At 47.0% G+C, this 26820-nt stretch overlaps 1 protein-coding gene and 1 long non-coding RNA gene across 2 annotated transcripts; both read right to left on the bottom strand.

The window, feature by feature from the left end:
- Positions 1-420: 420 nt before the first annotated feature.
- LOC142297146 (uncharacterized) lies at positions 421-12135 on the bottom strand. Its single transcript, XM_075341421.1, has 4 exons — positions 11988-12135; positions 11762-11868; positions 6692-6773; positions 421-3475 (listed from the first exon to the last, which is right to left on the bottom strand). The coding sequence occupies exons 1-4, from the start codon at positions 12133-12135 to the stop codon at positions 2712-2714; spliced, it is 1101 nt and encodes a 366-aa protein (XP_075197536.1). The 3' UTR covers positions 421-2711.
- Positions 12136-12203: 68 nt separating this feature from the next.
- Positions 12204-24603, bottom strand: LOC142295911 (uncharacterized). The gene is made up of 3 exons (XR_012751563.1): positions 24520-24603; positions 12478-12587; positions 12204-12365 (listed from the first exon to the last, which is right to left on the bottom strand). It is a non-coding gene; the product is annotated as an uncharacterized LOC142295911 (long non-coding RNA).
- Between the last annotated feature and the right edge of the window lie 2217 nt (positions 24604-26820).

The following is a 26820-nucleotide window of genomic DNA, read 5'->3' as shown; positions in this document are numbered from 1 at the left end:
AGTAGCCGGATGAATTCTGAAGTGTACCGGGATATACTTTCAGCCCAGATTCAGCCAAATGCCGCAAAGTTGATCGAACGGCGCTTCATAGTACAGATGGACAATGACCCCAAGCATACAGCCAAAGCTACCCAGGAGTTCATGAGTGCAAAAAAGTGGAACATTCTGCAATGGCCAAGTCAATCACCAGATCTTAACCCAATTGAGCATGCATTTCACTTGCTCAAATGCAGACTTAAGACGGAAAGACCCACAAACAAGCAAGACCTGAAGGCTGCGGCTGTAAAGGCCTGGCAAAGCATTAAGAAGGAGGAAACCCAGCGTTTGGTGATGTCCATGGGTTCCAGACTTAAGGCAGTGATTGCCTCCAAAGGATTCGCAACAAAATATTGAAAATAAAAATATTTTGTTTGGGTTTGGTTTATTTGTCCAATTACTTTTGACCTCCTAAAATGTGGAGTGTTTGTAAAGAAATGTGACAATTCCTACAAATTCTATCAGATATTTTTGTTCAAACCTTCAAATTAAATGTTACAATCTGCACTTGAATTCTGTTGTAGAGGTTTCATTTCAAATCCAATGTGGTGGCATGCAGAGCCCAACTCGCGAAAATTGTGTCACTGTCCAAATATTTCTGGACCTAACTGTATATACAGCAGTGCTAGTGTTCTCTATGTGCGGCCATGTCTGTTAGTAATGGCCACCAATCAGCGTGGCACAGACACATGCCCAGGATGGAGACAAGTGGGGAGGTGAATGAGTATGTTGCCAGCTTCCCAATATTAGATATATCTCTAATGTGTCTATGTGTTCATGTATGATGTGTATCTACAGTGCCTACAAGTAGTATTCAACCCCCTGCAGATTTAGCAGGTTTACACATTCGGAATTAACTTGGCATTGTGACATTTGGACTGTAGATCAGCCTGGAAGTGTGAAATGCAGCAAAAAAGAATGTTATTTCTTTTTTTATTTTTTTTTTTTAAATTGTGAAAAGTTTATTCAGAGGGTCATTTATTATTCAACACCTCAAACCACAAGAATTCTGTTTGGTTCCCCTAAAGTATTAAGAAGTATTTCAGGCACAAAGAACAATGAGCTTCACATGTTTGGATTAATTATCTCTTTTTCCAGCCTTTTCTGACTAATTAAGACCCTCCCCAAACTTGTGAACAGCACTCATACATGGTCAACATGGGAAAGACAAAGGAGCATTTCAAGGCCATCAGAGACAAGATCGTGGAGGGTCACAAGGCTGGCAAGGGGTACAAAACCCTTTCCAAGGAGTTGGGCCTACCTGTCTCCACTGTTGGGAGCATCATCCGGACGTGGAAGGCTTATGGAACTACTGTTAGCCTTCCACGGCCTGGACAGCCTTTGAAAGTTTCCACCCGTGCCGAGGCCATACTTGTCCGAAGAGTCAAGGTTAACCCAAGGACAACAAGGAAGGAGCTCCGGGAAGATCTCATGGCAGTGGGGACATTGGTTTCAGTCAATACCATAAGTAACGTACTCCACCGCAATGGTCTCCGTTCCAGACGAGCCCGTAAGGTACCTTTACTTTCAAAGCGTCATGTCAAGGCTCGTCTACAGTTTGCTCATGATCACTTGGAGGACTCTGAGACAGACTGGTTCAAGGTTCTCTGGTCTGATGAGACCAAGATCGAGATCTTTGGTGCCAACCGCACACGTGACGTTTGGAGACTGGATGGCACTGCATACGACCCCAAGAATACCATCCCAACAGTCAAGCATGGTGGTGGCAGCATCATGCTGTGGGGCTGTTTCTCAGCCAAGGGGCCTGGACATCTGGTCCGCATCCATGGGAAGATGGATAGCACGGCCTACCTGGAGATTTTGGCCAAGAACCTCCGCTCCTCCATCAAGGATCTTAAGATGGGTCGTCATTTAATCTTCCAACAAGACAACGACCCAAAGCACACAGCCAAGAAAACCAAGGCCTGGTTCAAGAGGGAAAAAATCAAGGTGTTGCAGTGGCCTAGTCAGTCTCCTGACCTTAACCCAATTGAAAACTTGTGGAAGGAGCTCAAGATTAAAGTCCACATGAGACACCCAAAGAACCTAGATAACGTGGAGAAGATCTGCATGGAGGAGTGGGCCAAGATAACTCCAGAGACCTGTGCCGGCCTGATCAGGTCTTATAAAAGACGATTATTAGCTGTAATCGCAAACAAGGGTTATTCCACAAAATATTAAACCTAGGGGTTGAATAATAATTGACCCACACTTTTATGTTGAAAATTTATTAAAATTTAACTGAGCAACATAACTTGTTGGTTTGTAAGATTTATGCATCTGTTAATAAATCCTGCTCTTGTTTGAAGTTTGCAGGCTCTAACTTATTTGCATCTTATCAAATCTGCTAAATCTGCAGGTGGTTGAATACTACTTGTAGGCACTGTATGTATGTCAGTGTATATGACTGTGTCTAGATTTATGTCTGTTTATATGTGTTTTTGTGAATTTCTCTTTAAATATATATATATGTGTACGTATGCCTGTATCTGTATGTACCTGTGCATGTCTATTTGTGGATGGGGCCCACTGAGACTCTTTCGCCCAGGACCCACAAAAACCTGGAGCCGGCCCTGCGTGCAAGGTATATTTCGTATGTGAGAAGGCATATGCAGCCGGCACGTCCCATCTCATAAACATGTCAAACAAGTTTTGGAACATTAAAATCGTTTCTCCTATTTGTGACTTTTCTTATGTCTATCGAGATTTGATTTGTGGGCAAAACATTTCCCACAGTCTGTGCACAAAAATGGTTTCTCCCCTGTGTGACTTCTTAGATGTACCAAAATATGTGATTTATGACTAAAACGCTTCCCACATTCCGGACATAAAAATGCTTTCTCCCCTGTGTGGATTTTTAGATGAGTCAAAAGATCTGGTTTTCGTTTAAAACATTTCCCACATTCAGGACAAGAGTACGGCTTCTTCTCTGTGTGAATTTCTTTATGTCTCTTAAGTAGAATTTTACTCTTGAAACATTTCCCACATTTCGGACATGGAAACGGCTTCTCCTCTGTGTGTATTCTTAGATGGGTTTGAAGAAGTGTGTTTGTATCAAAACGATTCCCACATTCAGGACAAGAGTACGGCTTCTTCTCAGTGTGAGTTTCTTTATGTCTCTTAAGTTGAGTTTCACTCTTGAAACATTTCCCACATTCTGAACATGAAAAGGTCTGTTCATCTGTCACAATTTCCTGAGGCAAAGTAAGATTATATTTATTTTTAAAATTTTTCCCTCTATTTTCAGTTTTGAACTGGATCGGTGATTGATCCGATGATGGTATCCAGTGATCAGCGATATCAGAGGATAATTCAATGCACTGAAGGACGGCAGGTTCATCATCTGTTATTAATTTGGTCAGTATGATATTGTTATCTTCTACTTCATAACAGAGAGATACATTGTGATGTTCACTGGAGCCGCTCGTCCCATTTTCACCTGCAAAACAGAAACCAACATTTTTGTAAAAAAAATCTAATGAAGCTTTACAGAGTCTGAGACAATAACAAGAAGTAAACAAAGTAAAATGAACATAGAGGAAAATAACACGTGATGTAGAAATGGCAGCGGACCACGCCCGATTTATATACAGCACCACACCCCATTTTACAGACCACACCCATTCTATAGGGCCCTGTATCACTTTATTATTTCTCTTTTTCAGGAATATTATTGATCACGATTGTGTTGTTCCTACCTTTTTTCTTTAAAACCTTTAATGATCATATCCACTGTTATTTAATTAACTAGAAGGTGGCCTGATTCTAACGCATCGGGTATTCTAGAATTTACGTATTGTGTAGTTAATGTATGATTTTTGTTATATATATATATATATATATATATATATATATATATATATTATATATATATTATATATACACATATATATGTGTATATATGTGTATATATAATATATATATATATGTATATATATATAATATGTTGTTGTGTGTAGTTGGCAAGTGTTTGGGTAGGGCGCTGTAAATGTTCTGGGTGTTGTCTGGGTGTGGGGGGGTGTGAGAGCGGTGTTGTGTGTGTGTGTGTTGCATTGTTTGTGGAGCACTGTGTGTCTGCAGCATTCTGTGTGTGTGGTGCTGTGTGTGTTGCGCGGTTTGTGTGTGTTTTGGGGGGAGGTATGTTTTGTGCAATGTGTGTGTTGCGCGGTATGTGCGTATATTTATGTATGCCATGGTGTTTGTGTGTTGGGTGTTGTGTATGTGCGGCGTTGTCTGTGTGGGTGTCTGTGTAGGGCGGTGTTTGTGGTTCCCAGTGTGTGTGTGGTGTGTTGTGCGCGTGTGGCGGTGTGTGTGTGTGTGTGTGTGTGTGTGTGTGTGTGTGTGTGTGTGTGTGTTTTGGGGGGAGGTGTGCACCCCCCATCGTGCTCCATCCGACATGCTGCGCACCCCCCATTGTGCTACATCTCCCATGCTGCGCACCCCCCATCGTGCTCCATCCCCCATGCTGCGCACCCCCCATCGTGCTTATCCCCCATGCTGCACACCCCCCATCGTGCTCCATCCTTCATGCTGCGCACCCCCATCGTGCTCCATGCTGCGCACCCCCCATCGTGCTCCATCCTTCATGCTGCGCACCCCCATCGTGCTCCATCCTCCATGCTGCGCACCCCCCATCGTGCTCCATCCTCCATGCTGCGCACCCCTCATCGTGCTCCATCCCCCATGCTGCGCACCCCTCATCGTGCTTCATCCCCCATGCTGCGCACCCCTTATCGTGCTCCATCCCCCATGCTGCGCACCCCTTATCGTGCTCCATCCCCCATGCTGCGCACCTCCCATCGTGTTCCATCCCCCATGCTGCGCACCCCCATTGTGCTTCATCCCCCATGCTGCGCACCCCCCCATCGTGCTCCATCCCCCATGCTGCGCAACCCCTATTGTACTCCATCCCCCATGCTGCGCACCCCCCATCGTGCTCCATCCGACATGCTGCGCACCCCCCATCGTGCTCCATCCGACATGCTGCGCACCCCCCATCGTGCTCCATCCGACATGCTGCGCACCCCCCATCGTGCTCCATCCGACATGCTGCGCACCCCCCATCATGCTCCATCCCCCATGCTGGGGCCGCCGAGGGCGGGTCCGAGCGTGGCAACGTGTACCGGGGGCTGAGCGGGCGAGGCGTCAGCGTATGCCGGCTCCCTGCAAATGTGTATCGGGAGCCGGTGTACGCTGGTAACCATGATACAAATCGGGTAACTAAGGGAAGCGGTTCCTATAGTTACACGATGTGTATCATGGTTACCAGCGTACACCGGCTTCGTCACGATCCTAGCATCGCAAGGTTATGTCTGCCGGGGGCGGGGCCGAGTGTGCCAACGTGTGGCGGGGGCGAGCGGGCGAGGCGTCAGCCGGCTCCCTGCACATGTGTACCGGGAGCCGGTGTACGCTGGAGCGGGCGATGCGTGCGGAGGGCCGGGTGCCGGCTCCCTGCACATGTGTACCGGGAGCCGGTGTACGCTGGAGCAGGGCTGAGCGGGCGAGGTGTCAGCGTATGCCGGCTCCCTGCACATGTGTACCGGGAGCCGGTGTACGCTGGAGCGGGGCTGAGCGGGTGAGGTGTCAGCGTATGCCGGCAACCTGCACATGTGTATCGGAAGCCGGTGTACGCTGGAGCGGGCGATGCGTGCGGAGGGCCGGGGCGAGCGGCTAATCCATGCGGGGGGCGGGGCCAGGCCGAGGCGACCGGCCAATCCGTGGGGGGCGGGGGGAAGGGGGGGCCAGGCCGAGCCCAGTGGCCAATCCGACAGTTGTCACTGAAATGACACTGTCACGGTGACACAATTTTGGAGCAAGACAGACAGACAGACAGAATAAGGCAATTATATATATATATATAGATGTTATTCAATGTATATACGTTCATGCTTGTCCTTTGCTGCCATCTACTGGTCAGACCATTCTGTTCCCCTGTTTTGTTTTTTTTTTTAGTCCAGCCTGTGGGAGTGTCTTCAGCCCTATAGATGACCTCACATCCTGCCTCCAGGGTAGTCTCATTTTTAGTCAGTGCATTGTGAGGAGCACATCTGTCCTTTGGGCTTCAGAAAGGAAAAGTTTTTGACCAGTAGCAGCTCTAGGACAATCATCACAAGACTACCACGGTTACAGCCACTTGATCACTGTTCTGCTGCACGTTTTTGTTCATGGAGAAACCAAGGGAAAAATTGTACTGTCCCGACTGGGTACACCTTGGCGTTGGTGGGATAGCTTTATGCTCTTTTTGATCAAAAACAGTGTTTACTAAGTACCCTATGTTTATATGCACTATGCTTTTATTTAGTTACAGCAGGGTATATTTTCTCAATTTTTCCCTTGGTTTCTCTTTGTCTTATGGCCAGTGTGAACATGAGCTCACAAGTTCAATGTGTATCATCTCATACTCCGGCTCACTTTTTGGTTTTTACGTTTTTGTTCACGGAGTAAAAAATAAACCACCGTTGCTTCACCTTAGCGTGTGTACATTTGAATCCATCCACCCTGGAGCGCTCTGGTCATGTCTGCCTCACCTAGTGGAATTGAAGGTAAGACTCCTCACACCTCTACCCAACTACCTGCCTTCAATCGCCTCTAAGTGGGGACAGAACAACGATAAGACATTTTTGTGAGTGACACCAGATTTATGAGCGTCGCTTACCGGTCACTGACAATGATGTTGGGTTTTCAAGTTCTCTCGTCATTTCACGAGAATTTTCCTGTAAGGATGCAACATTAAGGACCTGAAAAATAATAACATAATATGGATCCCTAGTTTATCTTATATCCAGAGAATAGTCAGAGATTAATGGCATCATTCAGTTTACCATATAATATTCTGCAAAACGAGAAAAAAAATTCCAAGTGTGAACAAAAAAACCCATAAATCCGCCATTGTTTTTTTTTTTTTTTTAAGTTGATTATTCTGCAAGGAAAATGAGCTGGCACAAGATGCTTCACGTCAGTAGAATTATGAAAATGTCAAACTTTTATTGTTTTAATTTATTTAGTAGTTTACAAATTAAAAAAATCTGAACTTTGCAAAAATATTGTGTTGCCATTTCCATTTCAGAGACCATAACTGTTTTTATTCTTCCATCTATGGAGTAGTATGGGGGCTTGGTTTTTTTTTTTTTTTTTTTTGCTTGCTGAGCTGACGGTCTTATTAGTAGAGATGAGCGAACACGTGGAAAAAGGAAAAAGTGCGGTGAAATTGCAAAAAAAAGCAATTGCATAATTGTTTTTTGGGGGGTTTAATTTACCGTGTTCACTCTATGGTAAAACTGACTTAGCATTATGATTCCCAGCTCAGTACGAGTTCATAGACACCAAACATGTAGAGTTTTACTTTAATCTCAGCGGTGAAAATAAATTCAGAATTTTGGGAAAAAAAAAAAGAAATGGCATTTTTGTCTCCATTTTCCAAGACCTGTAGTGTTCTCATTTTTTAGAATATAGGGCTCAGTGACAGCTTATTTTTTGTGTCTTTAGCTGGCGTTCTTAATTAACCCATGTTTGTGTGGATGTGCTGCTTTGATCGCCTGTTATTGCATTTTAATGCAATGTTGTGGCGACAAAAAAATGTAATTTTGGATTTTGTTTCTCGATACGACATTTACTGATCAGATTAATTGATTTTATATTTTAATAGATCGGGCATTTATGAATGTGGCGATACCAAATATGTGTATTTAATATTATTATTATATTATTATTATTTTATTTTCAATCAGTGAATGACAGCAGCATTTAAATGGTAAATAGAGCTGTTAGATGCAGGTGTCGGCTGTATATCACAGACATCACCTACCCTCAATGGAACGGGCTCAGTTTCTGAGCCTGCTCCATACATATGACACTGAGTGGTTGCAATACAGGACAAATTGCAATGTCCAGGAGACTGGGGCACAACACCTGTAAAGCAGCAAGTCTTGGGGGAGTTTTCGGCAGATCCTGTGGTCTGTTCCAAGTAGATACCAGGTCTCGTATACGAGGGGATGCTGATAAGTCTTTGGCTTTACCCAGAAAGAAACGAGATAGGATGATTAAACTTTCCATTTATTCCACATACTCTCCACTGATGACAACACACTTCTTACATTCGTCTTACAATCAGTATTCTAAGGGGTACTTTGCACACTACGACATCGCAAACCGATGCTGCGATGCCGAGTGCAATAGTCCCCACCCCTGTCGCAGCAGCGATATGTGGTGATAGCTGGCGTAGCGAAAAGTATCGCTACGCCAGCTTCACATGCACTCACCTTGCCCTGCGACGTCGCTCTGGCCGGCGACCCGCCTCCTTATTAAGGGGGCGGGTCGTGCGGCGTCATAGCGACATCACACAGCAGGCAGCCAATAGAAGTGGAGGGGCGGAGATGAGCGGGACGTAAACATCCCGCCCACCTCCTTCCTTCTGCACAGCCGACAGGAGCCGCGGTGACGCAGGTAGATGTTCCTCGCTCCTGTGACTTCACACACAGCGATGTGTGCTGCCGCTGAAGCAAGGAACAACATCGGACCGTCGCAGCAGCGTAATTATGGAATTCGCCGACGCTGCACCGATGATACAATTACGACGCTTTTGCGCTCGTTAATCGTATCATCTAGGATTTACACACTACGATGTCGAGAGCGACGCAGGAAGTGCGGCACTTTCGACATGACCCCACCGACATCGCACCTGCAATGTCGTAGTGTGCAAAGCCCGCCTAAGTTTCCTACGCCTAGCAAAAAGAAGGATTTCGGTTGTGCCTCAAACTAGGCATCCATAGCAGCCATGGCATCAGGAATGGTGTGAAATTTGGTACCTTGAGGTGTTTCTTCAGGTTTGGAAACAGATGATAGATGAAGGGAACTAGATCTGGTGAATAAGGTGGGTGGTCAACCAGCTGGAAGCCAGGCTCTGCCAGCTTTGCCGTGGTCGCTTGTGCAGTGTGAGTAGAGGCGTTTTCTTGCACGTACCGGAGACCCATGTTATTCTATGGGTGATTAGCGTAAAATCACACGGAACATGTGTCCGTGTGATAAGTGCGTTTTCCCGCAAGGACGACATGTCCGTTTTTGGCGGTCAGCACGCAGGCACGGACCCGCTAAAGTCTATGGGAACATGTCCGTGTTCAGCACGTTTCGTCCATGTGCGTTTTTAAACAAGCGATCTCTTTTTTTTTTTTTTTTTAATTAAAGTCAGTATACTTACCTTTTTTTCTGCTGTTCTCAGTCATACTTACATTGGCGCTCGGTCTGTTTCTTCCCCCGGCTCATACTTACCAATCCCTGATCACCAGCGCGGCGAGGAACAGCTGTGCCGAAAATACGCGGCTTCAATTCATTTGAAAAAGCCGGCCACTCATTAATCAATCTTGTATTCCCTGCTTCCCCCGCCCACCAACGCCTATGATTGGTTGCAGTCAGACACGCCCCCATGCTGAGTGACAGCTGTCTCACTGCACCCAATTACAGCAGCCGGTGGGCGGGTCAATACTGTGCAGAGAAATAAATAAATAATTAATTAAAAAAAACGGCGTGCGGTCCCCCCCCATTTTGATTCCAGCCAAGATAAAGCCATACGGCTGAAAGCTGATATTCTCAGGATGGGGAGCCCCACGTTATGGGGAGCCCCCCAGCCTAACAATATCAGCCAGCAGCCGCCCAGAATTGCCGCATACAATAGATGCGACAGTTCTGGGACTCTATCCGGCTCTTCCCGATTTGCCCTGGTGTGGTGGCAATCGGGGTAAAAAGGAGTTATTGGCAGCCCATAGTTGCCAATAAGTCCTAGATTAATCATTGCAGTCGTCTATGAGACACCCCCAATGATTAACCTGCAATTTAAAGTTAATAAACACACAGTGAAAAAATTCTTTATTTGAAATAATAAACAATAACAAATTCCCTCGTTCACCAATTTATTATGCCCCAAATACCTATCGATGTCCGGCATAATCCAAGGAGGTCCAGCGTCGCTTCCAGCTCTGCTACATGAAGGTGACAGGTGCAGCAGAAGAACACCGCCGCTCCTGTCACCTCCACGAAGCAACTGAGGTGAGTAGTGCGATCAGCTGTGCTGTCACTGAGGTTACTCGCTGCCACCGCTGGATCCTCCAACTGTGACAGCAAGTCGCCCGAGTGACAGCGATGAAGTCACAGGTGAGTTGCGGTCACAGGTGGAGGATCCAGCTAGCCGCGGGTAGCCTGAGTGACAGCAGCGCTAATCGCGCTGCTCAATTCAGTCACTCAGGGGATTAGCGGTCACCGGTGAGTCCTTCACGGGTGACCGCTAATCAGTACGCGACACAGACAGAGCCGCGGTATGAGGATGAAGTCGGGTGAAGTTCACCCGAGTTCATTCTCATCGTGCAACTCTGTCTGCTGTCAGCCGACATGTATCAACGACATTTCACACGGACATTCCACGTACACATACACAGCCATTCCACACGCACACACGGATAGCATACGCCATCACACGGGTGTCATACGTACTGGAGAAGCGCCCATAAAAAACGGAACACGGACCCAAAAAACGGACCGTGTCACACGTACGTTTTTTATGCGGTAGTGTGTTTTAGGCCTGAAGGTAGTCCACTAGCAGCACTCCCTCCTTATCCCAGAATACAGACACCATCACCTTAGTGGCTGATTTTTGCACCCTGAACTTCTTTGGATGAGGAGAACCACTGTGCCTCCATTCTTTTGACTGCTCCTTGGTTTCAGGGTCATATAAATAAATCCAGGTCTCATCCATAGTGACCGGTCGATCCAGGGAGTTCTTATCAGTCCGGAAACGCTGACAAATAGACCGGGAAGTTTTCACTTGCTGCTTCTCTGATCTGTTGTCAGACATTTGGGACCCACTTTGCAGATCACTTTTTCATGTCGAAATGTTCATGGATAATGACATAAACACGTTCCCGGGAAATCCCCATGATGTCTGCTATTGCTTTAGCTGAAATTGGTGGATTCTCCAGTATGAGGCTGTGCACAGCATCGACGAAGTCCGGAACAACCACTCTCGGGCGTCCAGGACGTTCCTCTTCATTGGAGCTGAAGTGGCCCCGTTTTACATTTGGGAACCCAGTTCTTACCTGTAGGATATGAAGGGCATTGATCCTCCAATGTCTGCGACATATCACTATGAATATCCTTCACAGACTTTCCTTGCAGAAACAAGAATTTTATCCCCAATATAAATGTTGGGTGTTCCCATTATTCAGTGATTTGTACTTATCATAAATGGTCCAAGGACAACATCTGGTGAAACAGTGACAAAATAATGAGCTCCTAAGTCTTATTAATGTGCACGGTCCTGTCTGGTTTTATCCTAAAGGAAATTTACTGTAATACAAACTGCTGAAAAAGTTACCATTGTCTATACATAAAGCCCTTATAATGCAGATCGCCCATCACTCCTGTATAAAGCAAAAAAAAAACTACAATGGGCACAAGCATTAAAGCATGTGATTGTTGTCCTAGTAAGTGCGGTCCATAGAGAGGCGGCCGCACAACACAGACTTTACAGAATTTGTTGCTGATGTCTCGGAGCCAAATAACAAGAAACATTCAGACGTCTTGTGGAGTCTGTTCTAGGGGGAACAATGCGAAATTACACAAAATTTGACAGGAGGTTTTATTCTTATGGCTGATCTGTGTATATATTGTTAGGATTCTCTGGTGTCTCCACTGCTACCGGAGATTACATCAATCTATAGAGGATCTGTAGAGATCTCACCTCATCCACCTGATGATCCCGGGAGACATCTTCTTCCTTTTCTGGCCGATCCTGGGAATATAGAGGACGGGGACTTCTCTCCGGGGGATTTCTCTGACTGGATCCATCTGTAGGAAATAACGGCAGTGATGAATACATTGTCTGTATGTGATGAGCAGATGATGGGGAATCTAGACGACTCTCAGCCCTGTCCTCTCCTCTACCGTCCAGGACGCTCTCCTCTTACCCGGGGATGTGATGGACGGGGGATCCTCGATCATGACCTCCTTGTACAGATCCTTGTGTCCTTCTAGATACTCCCACTCCTCCATGGAGAAATAGACGGTGACGTCCTGACACCTTATAGGGACCTGACACACACAATGAGCCGTCATTAGCAGACCCCTCCCCCGGCAGCGGTATTGTATAATGTCCCAGCATTCCCGGCAGCGCTCACCTCTCCGCTCAGCAGCTCAGTGATCCTGTGGGTCAGTTCTAGGATCTTCTGCTCATGTATCAGTGAATGAGGTGGAGGCTCGGTGATGGCACTCGGGGTCCTGCTCCGTCCTCCTGACACACGGGGGGTCACACACTCCCCAGACGACGTCTTCACTACTGTGTGATCCTGTGTATGGGGAGACGCCGGTCACTACACAGAGGCTGAGAATCCTCCACCTTCCCCGTCATTTCCCTGCTTTATTCCTAGAGATCAGAGGGATGTGATGTGAAGCCCTCACCTCTCCAGTGATCCAGTAGATTATCTCCAGGGTGAGGTCTAATATCCGAGCCGCCATGTGCTCTCTGTCCTGCTCCATCCTCGGTGGCCACTGATGGGAAGGATCAGCCTCTAGTAATGGAAAGGATCATCATGTTTCAAAGGTAACACTTTACCTGTGAGATTTTTGTGCACCCGAAAATGGAGGATCCAAAGAGGATTGAGCACAAAATCACATCTGAAGGAAAATGTTACATGAAGTATAGAGTCTCATTGTGAATTTAAAAGGACTACACACAGTATAAGATGCAGGAGACATAAACACTGGACTGCTGACCACCCCTCTATAGTGAATACAGTATATACAGGATATATATTGATACACGTACAGCAGCCAGATCTCATCTTCCAGGACTCTAGAAATCTCATACTATCCTTTACTCCAAAGTAACAAATAACCAACTGCAACAAATCACTGGCTACGAGGGGTTCACCACTGAGGAAAGTGACCGGCTGAGCAATCATTTCTTCTGTATTAAGAGGATCTAAGAAGTAGAGACGAGCAGTTGACCCAGAATAGGTTGGAGAGGAAACGTTTAGGGGGATAAGTTGCACACACAAATGTCTGGTCTACAGCCTGAATTGATTTGTGTTGCTATGAATGCTGGGGATGACTTCAGAAGGTAAAGACGTCTGTGCAGCAAATATTGCAAGGGTTAGAAGAAGTCGTCACTGTGGTCTGGGCTGGATTGAGAAGAAAATGAAAATGTTTGTTATGATACTTTATGATAGTGCTGCCACCCGTTATTACAGACATCTAACTCCATACTGCTCTGACACGGTGTTTAATAATCATTACACAGTGACTGTCTAGGCTGCTGTGAGCTGCAGTTAGGTCCAGAAATGTTCGGGCAGTGTTACAAGTTTTGTCATTTTAGCTGTTTACCAAAACATATTTCAGAACCAATCTGGGCTTAATGTGCCGACTCTCAGCTTTAATATGAGGATATTCACATCCTAATTGGAGGAAGGGTTTAGAAATTACAGCTTTTTAACATGTAGCTGCCTCTTTTTCAAAGGTAATTGTACAATTATCTCAAAAGCTTTTAAATGGGAAATTCCCTCCTTAATCTATCATCAATTAAGCAGGTAAAAGGTCTGGAGCTGATTCCATGTGCGGCTTTTGCATTTTGGAAGCTTTTGCTGTGAACCCACAACATGCGGTCAGAGGAGCTATGTGAGAGAAACAGACCATCATTAGATTAAAAAAGTCCACCATAAAGAGAAGACTTCATAAGGTGCAAATACAGAGGAGTCACCATAAGGAGCAAATACAGAGGGGTCACCACAAGGAGCAAATACAGAGGGGTCACCACAAGGAGCAAATACAGAGGGGTCACCACAAGGAGCAAATACAGAGGGGTCACCACAAGGTGCAAATACAGAGGAGTCACCACAAGGAGCAAATACAGAGGAGTCACCACAAGGAGCAAATACAGAGGAGTCACCACAAGGAGCAAATACAGAGGGGTCACCACAAGGAGCAAATACAGAGGAGTCACCACAAGGAGCAAATACAGAGGAGGCACCACAAGGAGCAAATACAGAGGGGTCACCACAAGGAGCAAATACAGAGGAGGCACCACAAGGAGCAAATACAGAGGAGGCACCACAAGGAGCAAATACAGAGGAGGCACCACAAGGTGCAAATACAGAGGGGTCACCACAAGGAGCAAATACAGAGGGGTCACCACAAGGAGCAAATACAGAGGAGTCACCACAAGGAGCAAATACAGAGGAGTCACCACAAGGTGCAAATACAGAGAGGTCACCACAAGGAGCAAATACAGAGGAGTCACCACAAGGAGCAAATACAGAGGAGTCACCACAAGGAGCAAATACAGAGGAGGCACCACAAGGAGCAAATACAGAGGAGGCACCACAAGGAGCAAATACAGAGGAGTCACCACAAGGAGCAAATACAGAGGGGTCACCACAAGGAGCAAATACAGAGGAGTCACCAAAAGGTGCAAATACAGAGGAGTCACCACAAGGAGCAAATACAGAGGAGGCACCACAAGGTGCATATACAGAGGAGGCACCACAAGGAGCAAATACAGAGGAGTCACCACAAGGAGCAAATACAGAGGAGTCACCACAAGGTGCATATACAGAGGAGTCACCACAAGGAGCAAATACAGAGGAGTCACCACAAGGTGCATATACAGAGGGGTCACCACAAGGAGCAAATACAGAGGAGTCGCCACAAGGAGCAAATACAGAGGAGTCGGGGGCGTGGCTTGAGCTTGATGGCAGGCAGACGTGCTCTGTAGGAGCTCTTGCAAGCTGAGGTGGCAAATAACATAGCAAAACCCACCTGGCACTCTCTAACATGCCGGGGAAGAGAGGCACAGCACCACAGACCGGACCACCAGCCCTGAGAAGCAGCAGCGCAGCAGTGGATCGTCTGTTCAAAGGGGGGAAGCTCTCTCCGGTCTCCAGGCCTGCTCCAGTAATGGCACCTGCATCCATGAGGCAGGGGCCTGCAGCAACAGCAGCCGTCAGTGGTGGCAGCGGGACAGAAGTGGCGGTGGCGATGCATGGCGTGCAGGTACAGGGCGGTACCGTCAGAGATCAGCTGGGACCGAGATCTCTGCTTTCGTCACAGAGACCAGTGGTGCAGGGGTATACAGGAGGTGAGGCTGCTGCACAGAATACTCAGAAGGAGGGGGGCGGTGGAGTTCAGGCCCCACAGCAGAGCTTGATGAGCCAGGCTGGTGAAGAGAGCAGGAGTATGGGCACTGATGGAGATATGCATGGGGGTAATGAATGCAGGGCCTCCCAGGCATGTCAGGAGTTGTCAGGCTCCCAAAGCAGTCAATCCCCACACAGTCAGGGGAACCAAAATGGAGGTCAGCTCACACAAGGAGTTAACCCAGGAAGCTCCACTGTGGATACAGAGCGCATCCTGCAGCTGCTGGCTGCTCTCCCCACCAAACATGACCTGGACAATCTAGTTACTAAAATGGAGGCGGCACATGAGAGGGCTCTGTCCATTGTGAAAGGGGACATTGATGCTCTGGATACACGCACCACTGCAGTGGAGAATGATGTGTTTACACTATTTGAAAGAGTTAACACACTGGAGCAAACTCTATCCAAAGCCAGTACACACCTGCAAAATGTCGCCATCCTGTTAGATGATCAAGAAAACAGGGGGAGGCGAAATACTATTCGTTTAAAAGGCATCCCAGAAGAGATAGCAGCAGCTGCCCTCCTTAAGTCTGTAACTTTAATTTTCAACAAAGTGATGGGAGCTGCAGAGGACTCCACTTATGTGATCGACAGAGTCCACAGAGTGTTCCGCCAGGGGCCGGGTGACACAGCACAGCCGAGAGATGTTCTGTGCAGACTGCATTACTACACGGATAAAGAAGCCATACTGAGGAAGGCATGGGTCCATGGAACCGTCTCTTACAAAGGGTCTGAAATCAAGCTTTTTCCTGACATATCAGCCAGAACCCTGTATATGAGGCGTCAGCTCCTCCCTATTCTACAAAAAATTAAAGAGAAAGGAGCATCTTACAGATGGGGACATCCATTTCACCTAATAGTACGCCACAATGGAGACCAATATCTGCTGAAGCGGCCGGAGGAGGTGGAGGGTCTCTTCCAATTTCTTGATACACCGGCAGTAGAGATCCCTAACTGGCTACATATGGACAGACCCGCCGGGTTACCCCAAAGAAGAAGAGAAGGTGGACGCCGCCGTGCAAGACCTCAGAAGAGTTCCAGGGATCCCAAGCCGGCCGGAGAATCTTCCCAGGAGGAGCCAGATTGAAGACTTGGGTCTGATTGTGGTTTTCTATCTTGTGGTGGGGGGAGCGGGAGATGTGGGAGGATGGCCCCTTATAGGCCGGACGCGAACTTAAATATTGGGTTAATTGCTACTTGAAATGTATTTGTCTCTCTTTTCTTGGGTGGCAGGGAGAGAGGTGGAGAGATTATTATTCCCCCTCTATGCTCTCTTTTATCAGTTTGTGTTCCTCCCTTTTCTCTCTTTCTCTCCCTCTTCTCTCTCTCTCTTCCCTCTCTTTCTCCTCTCTCTTCTTGCTCCTCCTTTTTTCTCTCGTCCCTTTCTCTCTTTCTTCTCTCTCTCTCTGCTCCGTCGTTTCTCTTTCGCCCCTTTTTCTCTCTTCCTCCACTCTCTCTCTTCTTTATCTTTTTCTCCCCTTTCTTCCCCTTTTCTATCTCTTTCGCTCTCCCTTTCACACCCCCTCTCTTTGTCTCTCTCTCCCCCTAAGGGGGTCTCACATGGACCCTTCAATTGATAATGTTGATGGATAGTCTGATAAACGTGTTGTTCTTCTAAGAAATGTGCCTCTCACTGCCCTGTCGTGTAACGGGGGGGTGAGACGTGGGTTTTCAGTTCACTATAATATTGTCATTTCTGCCTCAAGCTTGTTTAGCTTTTGCCCTTGGTCTTCCACGCACCCCAAGGGTGGTTCTCCCAGCTGGAGAGCACCAGGTCTCTAAGTTCTTCAGAGACTGCATAGTTTTATTGTGTGAAACTTACTGGCCATTCCTTTAGGCCAGCTGTTACTGTTCATATTTTCTGTCTGCTAATACTTATCGCTTTTTTTTTTTTTTTCTTTCTCTCTCTCTGCTCTTTCTTCTCTGCTGCTAGTTCTTTTTTCTACCTGATTCTTGATTCCCCCCCCCCACCCGATCCTTACCCCACTTTCCCGTATCCGGTCAGTGTTTTGTAGGGGGTTCAACACTGTTTCTGACCCAACATGCATAAACCAGGGAACTCTGAGGTGAAATGTGGGACATTGAATGTGAAAGGTTTACATAGCCCGGGTAAGAGGTCTATCCTGGCAAATACGTTAAAAAAAATGGGGGTCCAAATTGCTTTCTTGCAAGAAACGCATCTGTGCAAACATAAACCGTTTAAATTGACATCACGCTGGTTCCCTGAGGCGTATCATAGCTTCTCGCCGGATCCGAAGTCCCGAGGTACTAGTATTCTTGTCTCGCGCTCCATCCCTTGGGAATTCATGGACTCTCGCAGTGATGACAGGGGACGGCTATTGTTGGTGAAGGGCAGGATCGCTACGCATATTTACACATTAGCTTCTATATACCTCCCCAATGTGGGGCAAATTGATACCCTGGCTGGATTTGTTGAAACTATGGAGGATTTCGTGGAGGGGACACTCATTATGGGGGGGGATTTCAATATCGCTCTAAACCCAGCTCAGGACACCTCCTCGGGGGCCTCTGCACATCCTACATCAGCCCTCCGCAGGCTGCGGTACTTATTACATGAGCAGCAGCTCGTGGACACATGGAGATTGTTACATCCGTCTGACAGGGACTACTCTTTCTATTCAAATGCACATGGGGTATACTCCAGATTGGACTACTTTTTTGTAAAACATAAAGACCTCGAAAGGATCTCCAAAGCCCAGATAGATAGCATAACATTCTCTGACCATGCACTTTGCACTGTGTCTATGGTGCTACAGTCTCCGTTTCCACAGCAGTGGCAATGGAGACTGAACACTTCCCTACTGGAGGACCCTGAAAGCCTTCAGTCAGTACAGAACTCCCTGATTGAATACTTTACGTTGAACGCGGGTGGGGATACATCACCAACGACGGTCTGGGAGGCCCACAAATGTGTTATTCGAGGGGTTCTCATACAGCAAGGGGCAAGAAGAAAGAGGGAAAGGGAACTAGAGGTCAACAGACTGCTAACACAGCTGAGAGATCTGGAGACACAACATAAGCAGATGCCCTCGGCGGAGGTGGGGGGAACCTTATTCTAAGTCCGGGATGAGCTACGGAAACTACTCAACAGCAAGGCAAAAGGGGTCCTTAATAGATGCCGTAGACATTTTTATGAATACGGGAACAAGTGTAGCAAGACATTAGCGAGAGCACTCAGACAACAACAGGCGACAACCTTTATATCAAAAATTTCCCCTACACACCCTCAGGGATCAATATTACATTCTTCGGCAGAAATTGCGGAGACGTTCCAAAAATTCTATGCATCCCTATATAATTTAGAGACACATGACCCCACTTTGTCAAAATCATCTATTAAAAGTAAAATTTCAGAGTACATCAGAGAAGCAAAAATGCCGCGGTTGACAGACTCCGAGATAGCCGCATTGGAAACTCCAATTTCAAATCAAGAGCTGGTGGACGCAATAGGGTCATCCAAATCGGGAAAGGCACCTGGGCCTGATGGACTCCCCCTCGTATACTACAAAAAACTTAAGGAGATTATATCCCCACACCTCCTGTCAGCCTTTAATTCTAGGGCTTCAGAGGGCTCAACTCCCAATGCAGATTCATTGAGAGCACACATCACGGTAATACCTAAGATGGGGAAAGACCCAACACAATGTGCTAGCTATCGCCCGATATCCCTGTTGAATGTGGATACAAAATTATTTGCTAAAATCCTTGCAAGCAGGCTGGCACCTCTGATCTCTCAAATAGTCCACCCAGATCAGGCAGGGTTTATGGCGGGTCGTGAGGCACGTGATAACACAGTTAAGGCCATTAATTTGATATATAAAGCTAAAAGTGGGGGTCTACCCTCTATCCTGCTGTCAACTGATGCCGAAAAGGCTTTTGATAGAGTGGATTGGACCTTTATGGAAGCCACGCTCGGGTGTCTGGGGTTCGGAAGTGGAATGATGGGTTGGATCATGTCTTTATACTCGGTACCCTCGGCGAGAGTCCGAGTGAATGGGATTCTGTCGGACCCATTTAAAATATCTAATGGCACCCGTCAGGGATGTCCGCTGTCTCCCTTAATCTTCATCTTGACGCTAGAACCCTTCCTCAGACACGTACGAGCCAACTCAGATATTGCGGGTATTGGGGTGGGCCATGTTACGCACAAAGTAGCTGCATATGCGGACGATCTCCTGTTTTTCGTTTCAGCCCCCAAGATCTCCCTGCCCAACTTAATGAGGGAATTCCGGAGATACTCCAGTTTATCAAATTTCAAGATAAATTTCACGAAATCTGAGGCCCTTAACATAAATCTCTCATCCAAAGAGGTGGAAGAGTTGAAGGGATCGTTTAATTTCCGATGGGCATCCCAATCTCTAAATTACCTGGGGATACGGCTGACTGGGGATCTCGGTCTGCTCTACTCTCAGAATTTCCCGTCTCTGCTGTCTTCCATTAGGCGAGACTGTGACAGATGGGGGAAATCATTATTCTCTTGGTTTGGCAGAAGCCAGATTTACAAAATGAATATTTTACCTAGAATTCTATATCTACTGCAGGCGCTCCCAATCAAAATACCCTCAGGATTTTTCAAATCTCTGGAGTCCATTCAGTCCTCCTTCATTTGGGCAGGTAAATCGGTACGAATAAAAAGAGCTATTTTGCACAGGACCAAGTGTAGCGGGGGGATTGGGCTGCCAGACATGAGAAGGTATCATTTAGCAGGTCATCTAACTAGAATGATTGATTGGTGCAGGAACGGGTCTCAAAAGGCTTGGATACAAATTGAACAGTCCTTTTCCCCAATTCCCCTCAACAAATTGCCATGGGTGCTCTCGGAGGTCCCTGCAAGCTTGAAAACACATCCAACTATCGGGTCAACTGTGAAATACTGTAATACGGGGAAGGTGCAATCAGAAATGTTACCCAGGCAATCGAGCTTGACGCCAATCCTGAGCCATCCTGCCTTTGAGCCAGGCAGAGCGGATCCAGTTTTTCAGTCTTGGGTTCGGGGCGGGGTGGATCGGGTAGAGGACTTTGGAAACCGGGACACCTGGCCGTCGGTAGAGGGATTGGCAGCTAAACAGGATCCCAGCTCACTTGGTCATTGGAGATGCTTGCAACTGGCACACTTTTTCAGTAGCCTTCCAGCCAGATCCCTCTTTCAGCGACCCAAGACACAGTTTGAACAAATATGTATGGGACCAGGCACGATACGGCATTCTCTTTCGGCAGTATATTCGCTCTTATCTTCGCCCCCGGACCAACAAATCCCCCCTTTTGCTTCACAGTGGGAACGGGATCTGGGAATCCAGCTGACACCAACACAGTGGGAAAGGGTCTTCAGATTGGCGCACACATCCTCCATCAGCTCCAGGTTTCAAGAGGCTAGCTACAAGCTGCTAACCAGATGGTACAGAGTACCTTCGAGGTTACATGCGATGTTCCCAACGGTTGATCCCATGTGCTGGCGGTGTGGCACAGCAGAGGGCAACATTCTACACGTGTTCTGGGAATGTGAGGCGATCCGGCCCTTCTGGAGGGGAGTGTCTGATATCATTTCACGGGTGACGGGTGGAGAGGAGGAATTGGGACCTGCTGCCGCCCTGTTACATCACTGCGGGACTTCTGAAAAAATATACAAAAAATCTCTGAGGAAATTCCTCATCATGGCGGCGAGAGTGTGCATCCCAGAGAGATGGAGGAGCACGGCACCCCCCTCGCTGGTTCAATGGATCAATAAGGTCAATGACCTCATGTATATGGAGGATCTAACTTCATCATTACACAACTCATATGAGAAATTTTGGGCCACGTGGAGGGAGTGGATGGACTTCCAGCACTCGGAGGACTATGGTGCTCTGGTGGGCAGTGTTGAGGCGGCTGAGGGAACCACAGAAGGTAGTACATAAGCGGATCCCCAGACCCCCCCCACCCCTTGTTACCCTCACCTGGCCCCTCCACCTCCCAGCCCCCCCACCACCCCTTCTTACCCTCACCTGGCCCCTTCACCTCCCAGCCCCCCCCACCCCTTCTTACCCCCACCTGGCCCCTCCACCTCCCAGCCCTCCCCCCCACCACCCTCCTCCTTTTCCCCAGTTTCTCACTCTTTTTCTATTCTCTGTTTTATTTCTCTTGCTTTCTTTCTGGTCTTTTCCTCTTTCGCTTCTTACTATTCTTGGTGAGTTACGTATGTTACCTGTTAAATGTGAATTTATTCTTTGAAAAAGCTAGATGGAACCTTGAATGTCTATACACCTGAAAGGGGGCATTTGCGGGGACATTTTCTGTCACAATGTAAAAATGTAAAGTGTGCCTTATGTCCTATTTTTTGGTGTGTTGAATGTATCTTACAAAGGTCCATTTGATCTTAAGAACTGTTACGTGTACTGTTAAAGGATTACATTTATAAATAAAAGAATTTGAAAAAAAATACAGAGGAGTCACCACAAGGAGCAAATACAGAGGGGTCACCACAAGGTGCAAATACAGAGGAGTCACTACAAGGAGCAAATACAGAGGAGTCACCACAAGGAGCAAATACAGAGGAGTCACCACAAGGTGCAAATACAGATGGGTCACCACAAGGTGCAAATACAGAGGGGTCACCACAAGGTGCAAATACAGAGGGGTCACCACAAGGAGCAAATACAGAGGAGTCACTCTCCACAAGGTGCAAATACAGAGGAGTCACTCTCCACAAGGTGCAAATACAGAGGAGTCACTCTCCACAAGGTGCAAATACAGAGGGGTCACCACAAGGAGCAAATACAGAAGGGTCACCACAAGGAGCAAATACAGAGGGGTCACCACGAGGAGCAAATATAGAAGGGTGGTGTAGATTGGGTGCAGGAATATGGTGTAAAAATTTCAGCACCAAATTTGCATTTCTAGACCAAAAAATGCACAAAAACGGTTTTGATGCCATTTCGGTGTGGTGTTCTGCACCAAATTTGCACCTTATGGCAGAAAACCGTTGTTATGCCACGTGAGTTCTGCAGTCAGTGGCCACTATTGGTCTGCTGCCCTCTTACGACTTATGTTTGTCTGAGGGTCATCTGAAGGGCTCTGTTTGTGGAAAGCAGAAGAAGTTGTGGTCCAGCAGCCCCAATGTAACAGGAGATTCTGAGCCATTTCTGGAGGTTAGTAAATGGTGGGATTATTTTTACCAGGGGGACCATTTAATATTAAAAGGGTTGTCCACTACCTGGACACAGACAGAAGGAACATGTGATAGTGATGAGGACCATACAGTGTTCTCTGCTACAGAATGGTAATGTAGCCATAAAAAACGGAAGTCACACAGACATATATTTGGCGTCCGTTTTTTTCTCGCACCCACTGATGAGTTGTGTCCTATAGACGAGTACAGTCCCAATATGCTGAGATTTATTTTCTTCAATCCGATTACAGCTGAGGAAAAACTCACAGATCTGCTCTGCCTCATTCACTAACATTGGGCTGAGGGCTGTGCGATTATTTCCTCACATTGCACTCCTCCGTTTTATACGCCAGCATGACAGGGCTCTAGGGATCAGGCTTCCTGGCGTTCTGGACGTAGTGTCTGTTACAGAGACGCTAGTGTCCTGTGCGGGAGAACGCGCTGTCCGTACCCACGATTGAGCGGATTTTCGCTGTTGTTCTGCTCAGAACACTCATGTCACCGCAATAATAAATTGACATGCTGCGGCTCAGAAACCAGCGACACAGGTCAGTTCACACAGCATTAAAAAGAGGGAACTGAACTCTTCCAGGGTTGGCAGCAGTCGATTGACTCTTTAATTGCCCCATCACGACGACCACAGCAAGTATAGAGATCACTCAGTCTTGTCACTCCACCAGATCCCCACCCCGGCCCTAGGCGATTTAAAGGTTTCTCCCTATGTAGACACAGAGACAGGCTTGTCAATCACATGGAATAAGGCGAGGGCAGCTGGACTAGTCAGGTCCCTCTCTATAGTCCCTGACCGACTTCTCAAACTATATTTTATCTGAAATACTGAGTGTTGGCTGCAGCTGGCATATCTCTACTATGTAACGAAAGAAAAAGGGATATACCAATACGGGATCACCACAAGGTAAGGGTACATATGAAGAATTCACTTTATTGTACAAAAAACCACAAGAAAACACATGCCCTCAGCAGAGGTATAGCACACACAGAAGATAATAAAAACACTTAAAAAAGCCTATGGCATATAAAAACCTGTCCCGGTGGGAAACAATGCATACAATATATGCCTAATATATCAATACAATTTTAGACAAGTTTAGACAATCAGAACAATCTCCCCTCATGCACCATACAGATGTTAGATTACATTGCTGTTTTACTGTCCAGAAGACATAGGTAGGAGGTACTGTGTTAGCACCAAATAAACAGGATTAAGGCTATGTGCGCACTAGAGATGTGAAGTTTCTCGAGAAAATCTTCTCGAGAAACTTCTGGGAGTGAAGATTTGCTGAACTCCGGAAAAAATCCGCGGCAAAACCGCATGCGGATTTGCCGCGGAATTGCCGCGAAATTGCCGCGATTTTCCCGCGGGTGGTTCCCTGCGGATTTTTGCAGGCTGTACTTCAGAAATCCGCGGGATACCTGCGGATTTAATGGACATGTTCATTTTCTCAAGAAAGTTTCTCGAGAAATTTCCGCACCAAAACTTTCTTGAGAAAAATCCGCACCAGTGCGCACAGCTTTTTTTTTTTCTCATAGAATTTCATGGGAAATGTCTGCACAAAGATTGCAGACATTTCTCAAGAAATTTCCGCGGCAAATCCGCGGGTAAATCCGCGGGTATTTTGCTCTAGTGCGCACATAGCCTAAGGTCTAAGATCACAGACCATAAATTGGTTGCAAGACTCTATTTGTAAAGGAAAGACATGTAACACAGAGTTGCCAATAGAGTAGTCCTGCACCAAACCTAACACAATATATATACCCTCAGTCTATACTCACTAACAGCATAATACCAGCAAAATGGAAAAGCACCATGCAAAGTCAAGGTAGCATGAGGAGAGGGTTTCCCACGGGATAACCCCACGCGTATCGCCGCCTCTAAGGGTGGCTTCCTCAGGGGAAGAAAGAAAGCTCTACTCTGCATATCTCTACTATATAACAACCGTATATGTAACGAATTACCTCCGACCAGGAATAGATGACGTGCGGTTTTATTTCCGTCTACGTGTCTCTACATATTTACAGATAAGACCCTTTTGCACTTTTCTGTATTTCCAGCCTTCCTGAGTATCTAATGTAATGAATTAGATAAATAAAGAATGAAAGAAAGTAACAAAGAAACTCACGCACCCGGACCGAGCACTGCTCTGCAGATGTGACCACCTGGTGGTGGGTACAGGACCTGTAGTGATGTCATAGTCATGTGACCTGCTGATCACATGACAGGAAATGCCGCACAGGAAAAAAAATCACAGCTTTACTCCTCCCACATGTGACTGATCACATGACCATGACATCACCACAGGTCCTGTAGTTACAACGTTCAGATAGTTAAAGAACCAGAATCAGGAAGATGGTAGACGAGGGCCAGGAGAGGTATGTCAGTGACTGGAGGACCGACATCAACACCTCACAGAAACTGACCACGTACCAGAGACTACAGAGAGACTACAGACTGGCCCCATATCTGGAGAAACTCCCGGACCCCAGAGACCGCAGGACCCTGAGCCGATATAGACTCAGTGCCCACAGTCTAGCCATCGAATCCGGTCGACACAAGCAGAGCTACAAGCCCAGGGAGGACAGACTGTGCCAACACTGTGACCTGGAGGCCCTGGAGGATGAAACCCACCTCCTGCTACACTGCACCAAGTACTCAGCAGTGAGGGACACTCACTTCAGGAGACTCTCCCATCTCTTCCCGGATTTCAGCTCCATGAAGGAGGAAGAGAAAATATATATCCTGCTGGGGGAAGAAGAGAGCGCAGTGGAGATAGCAGCGCGGTATGTGAGCGAATGCCATAGACTTCCAGAAAGAGAACTATGATAAGTCATGGACTTCCATAGCCCCCCATCCCAGATGTGGCCCCCCAATCCCCACCCTGGATATGTCCCATCCACCGTTACTACAGTCCCCACCCTGGATATGCCCCATCATAAGCCATGGACTTCCATAGCCCCCATCCTAGAAGTGCCCCCACAGTCCCCACCCTGAATGTGCCCCATCCATCCTTCCTACAGTCCCCACCCACCATCCCCACAGTCCCAGCCCCTAATGTACACTTGCTTTAGCAAAACTAATTTGTATTTGGTCCTGCCAATAAAGCTTATTTTATTTGATTTAGAGTAGCCTCCTCCCTCCAATATCACAGACTGCAGTCAATATCTGCTCTCCTGTATCACTGAGACTGCAGTCAATATCTACTCTTCTGTATCACTGAGACTGCAGTCAATAGCTACTCTCCTGTATCACTGAGACTGCAGTCAATATCTGCTCTCCCATATCACTGAGACTGCAGTCAATATCTGCTCTCCCGTATCACTGAGACTGCAGTCATTATCTGCTCTCCTGTATCACTGAGATTGCAATCAATATCTGCTCTCCTGTATCACTGAGACTGCAGTCAATATCTGCTCTCCTGTATCACTGAGATTGCAATCAATATCTGCTCTCCCGTATCACGGAGACTGCAGTCAATATCTGCTCTCCCATATCACTGAGACTGCAGTCAATATCTGCTCTCCCGTATCACTGAGACTGCAGTCAATATCTGCTCTCCCATATCACTGAGACTGCAATCAATATCTGCTCTCCTGTATCACTGAGACTGCAGTCAATATCTGCTCTCCTGTATCGCTGAGACTGCAGTCAATATCTGCTCTCCTGTATCGCTGAGACTGCAGTCAATATCTGCTCTCCTGTATCGCTGAGACTGCAGTCAATATCTGCTCTCCTGTGTCACTGAGACTGCAGTCAATATCTGCTCTCCCGTATCACTGAGACTGCAATCAATATCTGCTCTCCTGTATCACTGAGACTGCAGGTAATATTTGACTGACACCTTGCTGCCCCAACACCATCTGCCCCGGTACTCCTTCCAGCAGCGGCGGTACTCCCATTACCGCAACCCGCAGGTGGGGTCGCAAACTTCTTCACTGTAAATAATCCCCTTTCAAGGATCGAAGTGTTTGCCGAGCTGGGTCCGAACCCCTCGAGCCACGATGACCCCGGATGTACCGAGTACCCCGGTCTGCGCCGGAGCGGTACATGTCCAGTTAGAAAAAGTCACATTGTTTGGCTGCACAAACTGCTGCTTGATGTTCTATCATTCCTACTTGGTTTCATCCCATTCCTTTTTGCACCCTGTGGCATTGTTCACCCTCTCAGCTGCGGTTCATCAGTACTTCCCTTGTCTTTATTTACCTTCTCTTCCTATTACTCAGTGCTGGTGATATTTGATACATTTTTATCAAGTGTTTAGTGCAAGCAGGCGGCTTGCATATATCTGGAAAATCTTGGTGGTTGTTGCAGTCAACTAGAGATAAGTTATTTGTTGTTTTCCCTTGTTTGTTATCCCTGTGTGTCCTTCAGCATCCAGTGGGGTTAACGAGTAGCTCATCTCATCCGCTCCTTACCTAGGGCCCACATCA

Source organism: Anomaloglossus baeobatrachus, chromosome 3, assembly GCF_048569485.1.
Source record: "Anomaloglossus baeobatrachus isolate aAnoBae1 chromosome 3, aAnoBae1.hap1, whole genome shotgun sequence".
NCBI classification, from domain to species: domain Eukaryota; kingdom Metazoa; phylum Chordata; class Amphibia; order Anura; family Aromobatidae; genus Anomaloglossus; species Anomaloglossus baeobatrachus.
The sequence above is the reverse complement of the archived record's forward strand: the minus strand, read 5'-3'. Positions and strand labels throughout refer to the sequence as shown.

Bases quoted from the DNA above. Each gene is read 5' to 3' on its own strand.
- LOC142297146 (XM_075341421.1), bottom strand. From the start codon at position 12,135: ATGACGGCTCATTGTGTGTGTCAGGTCCCTATAAGGTGTCAGGACGTC. The intron at 11,869-11,987 runs GTAAGAGGAGAG...TATTTCCTACAG, and splicing joins CCCGTCCATCACATCCCCGG to ATGGATCCAGTCAGAGAAAT. The intron at 6,774-11,761 runs GTGAGATCTCTA...ATTATTTTTCAG, and splicing joins GGGATCATCAGGTGGATGAG to GTCCTTAATGTTGCATCCTT.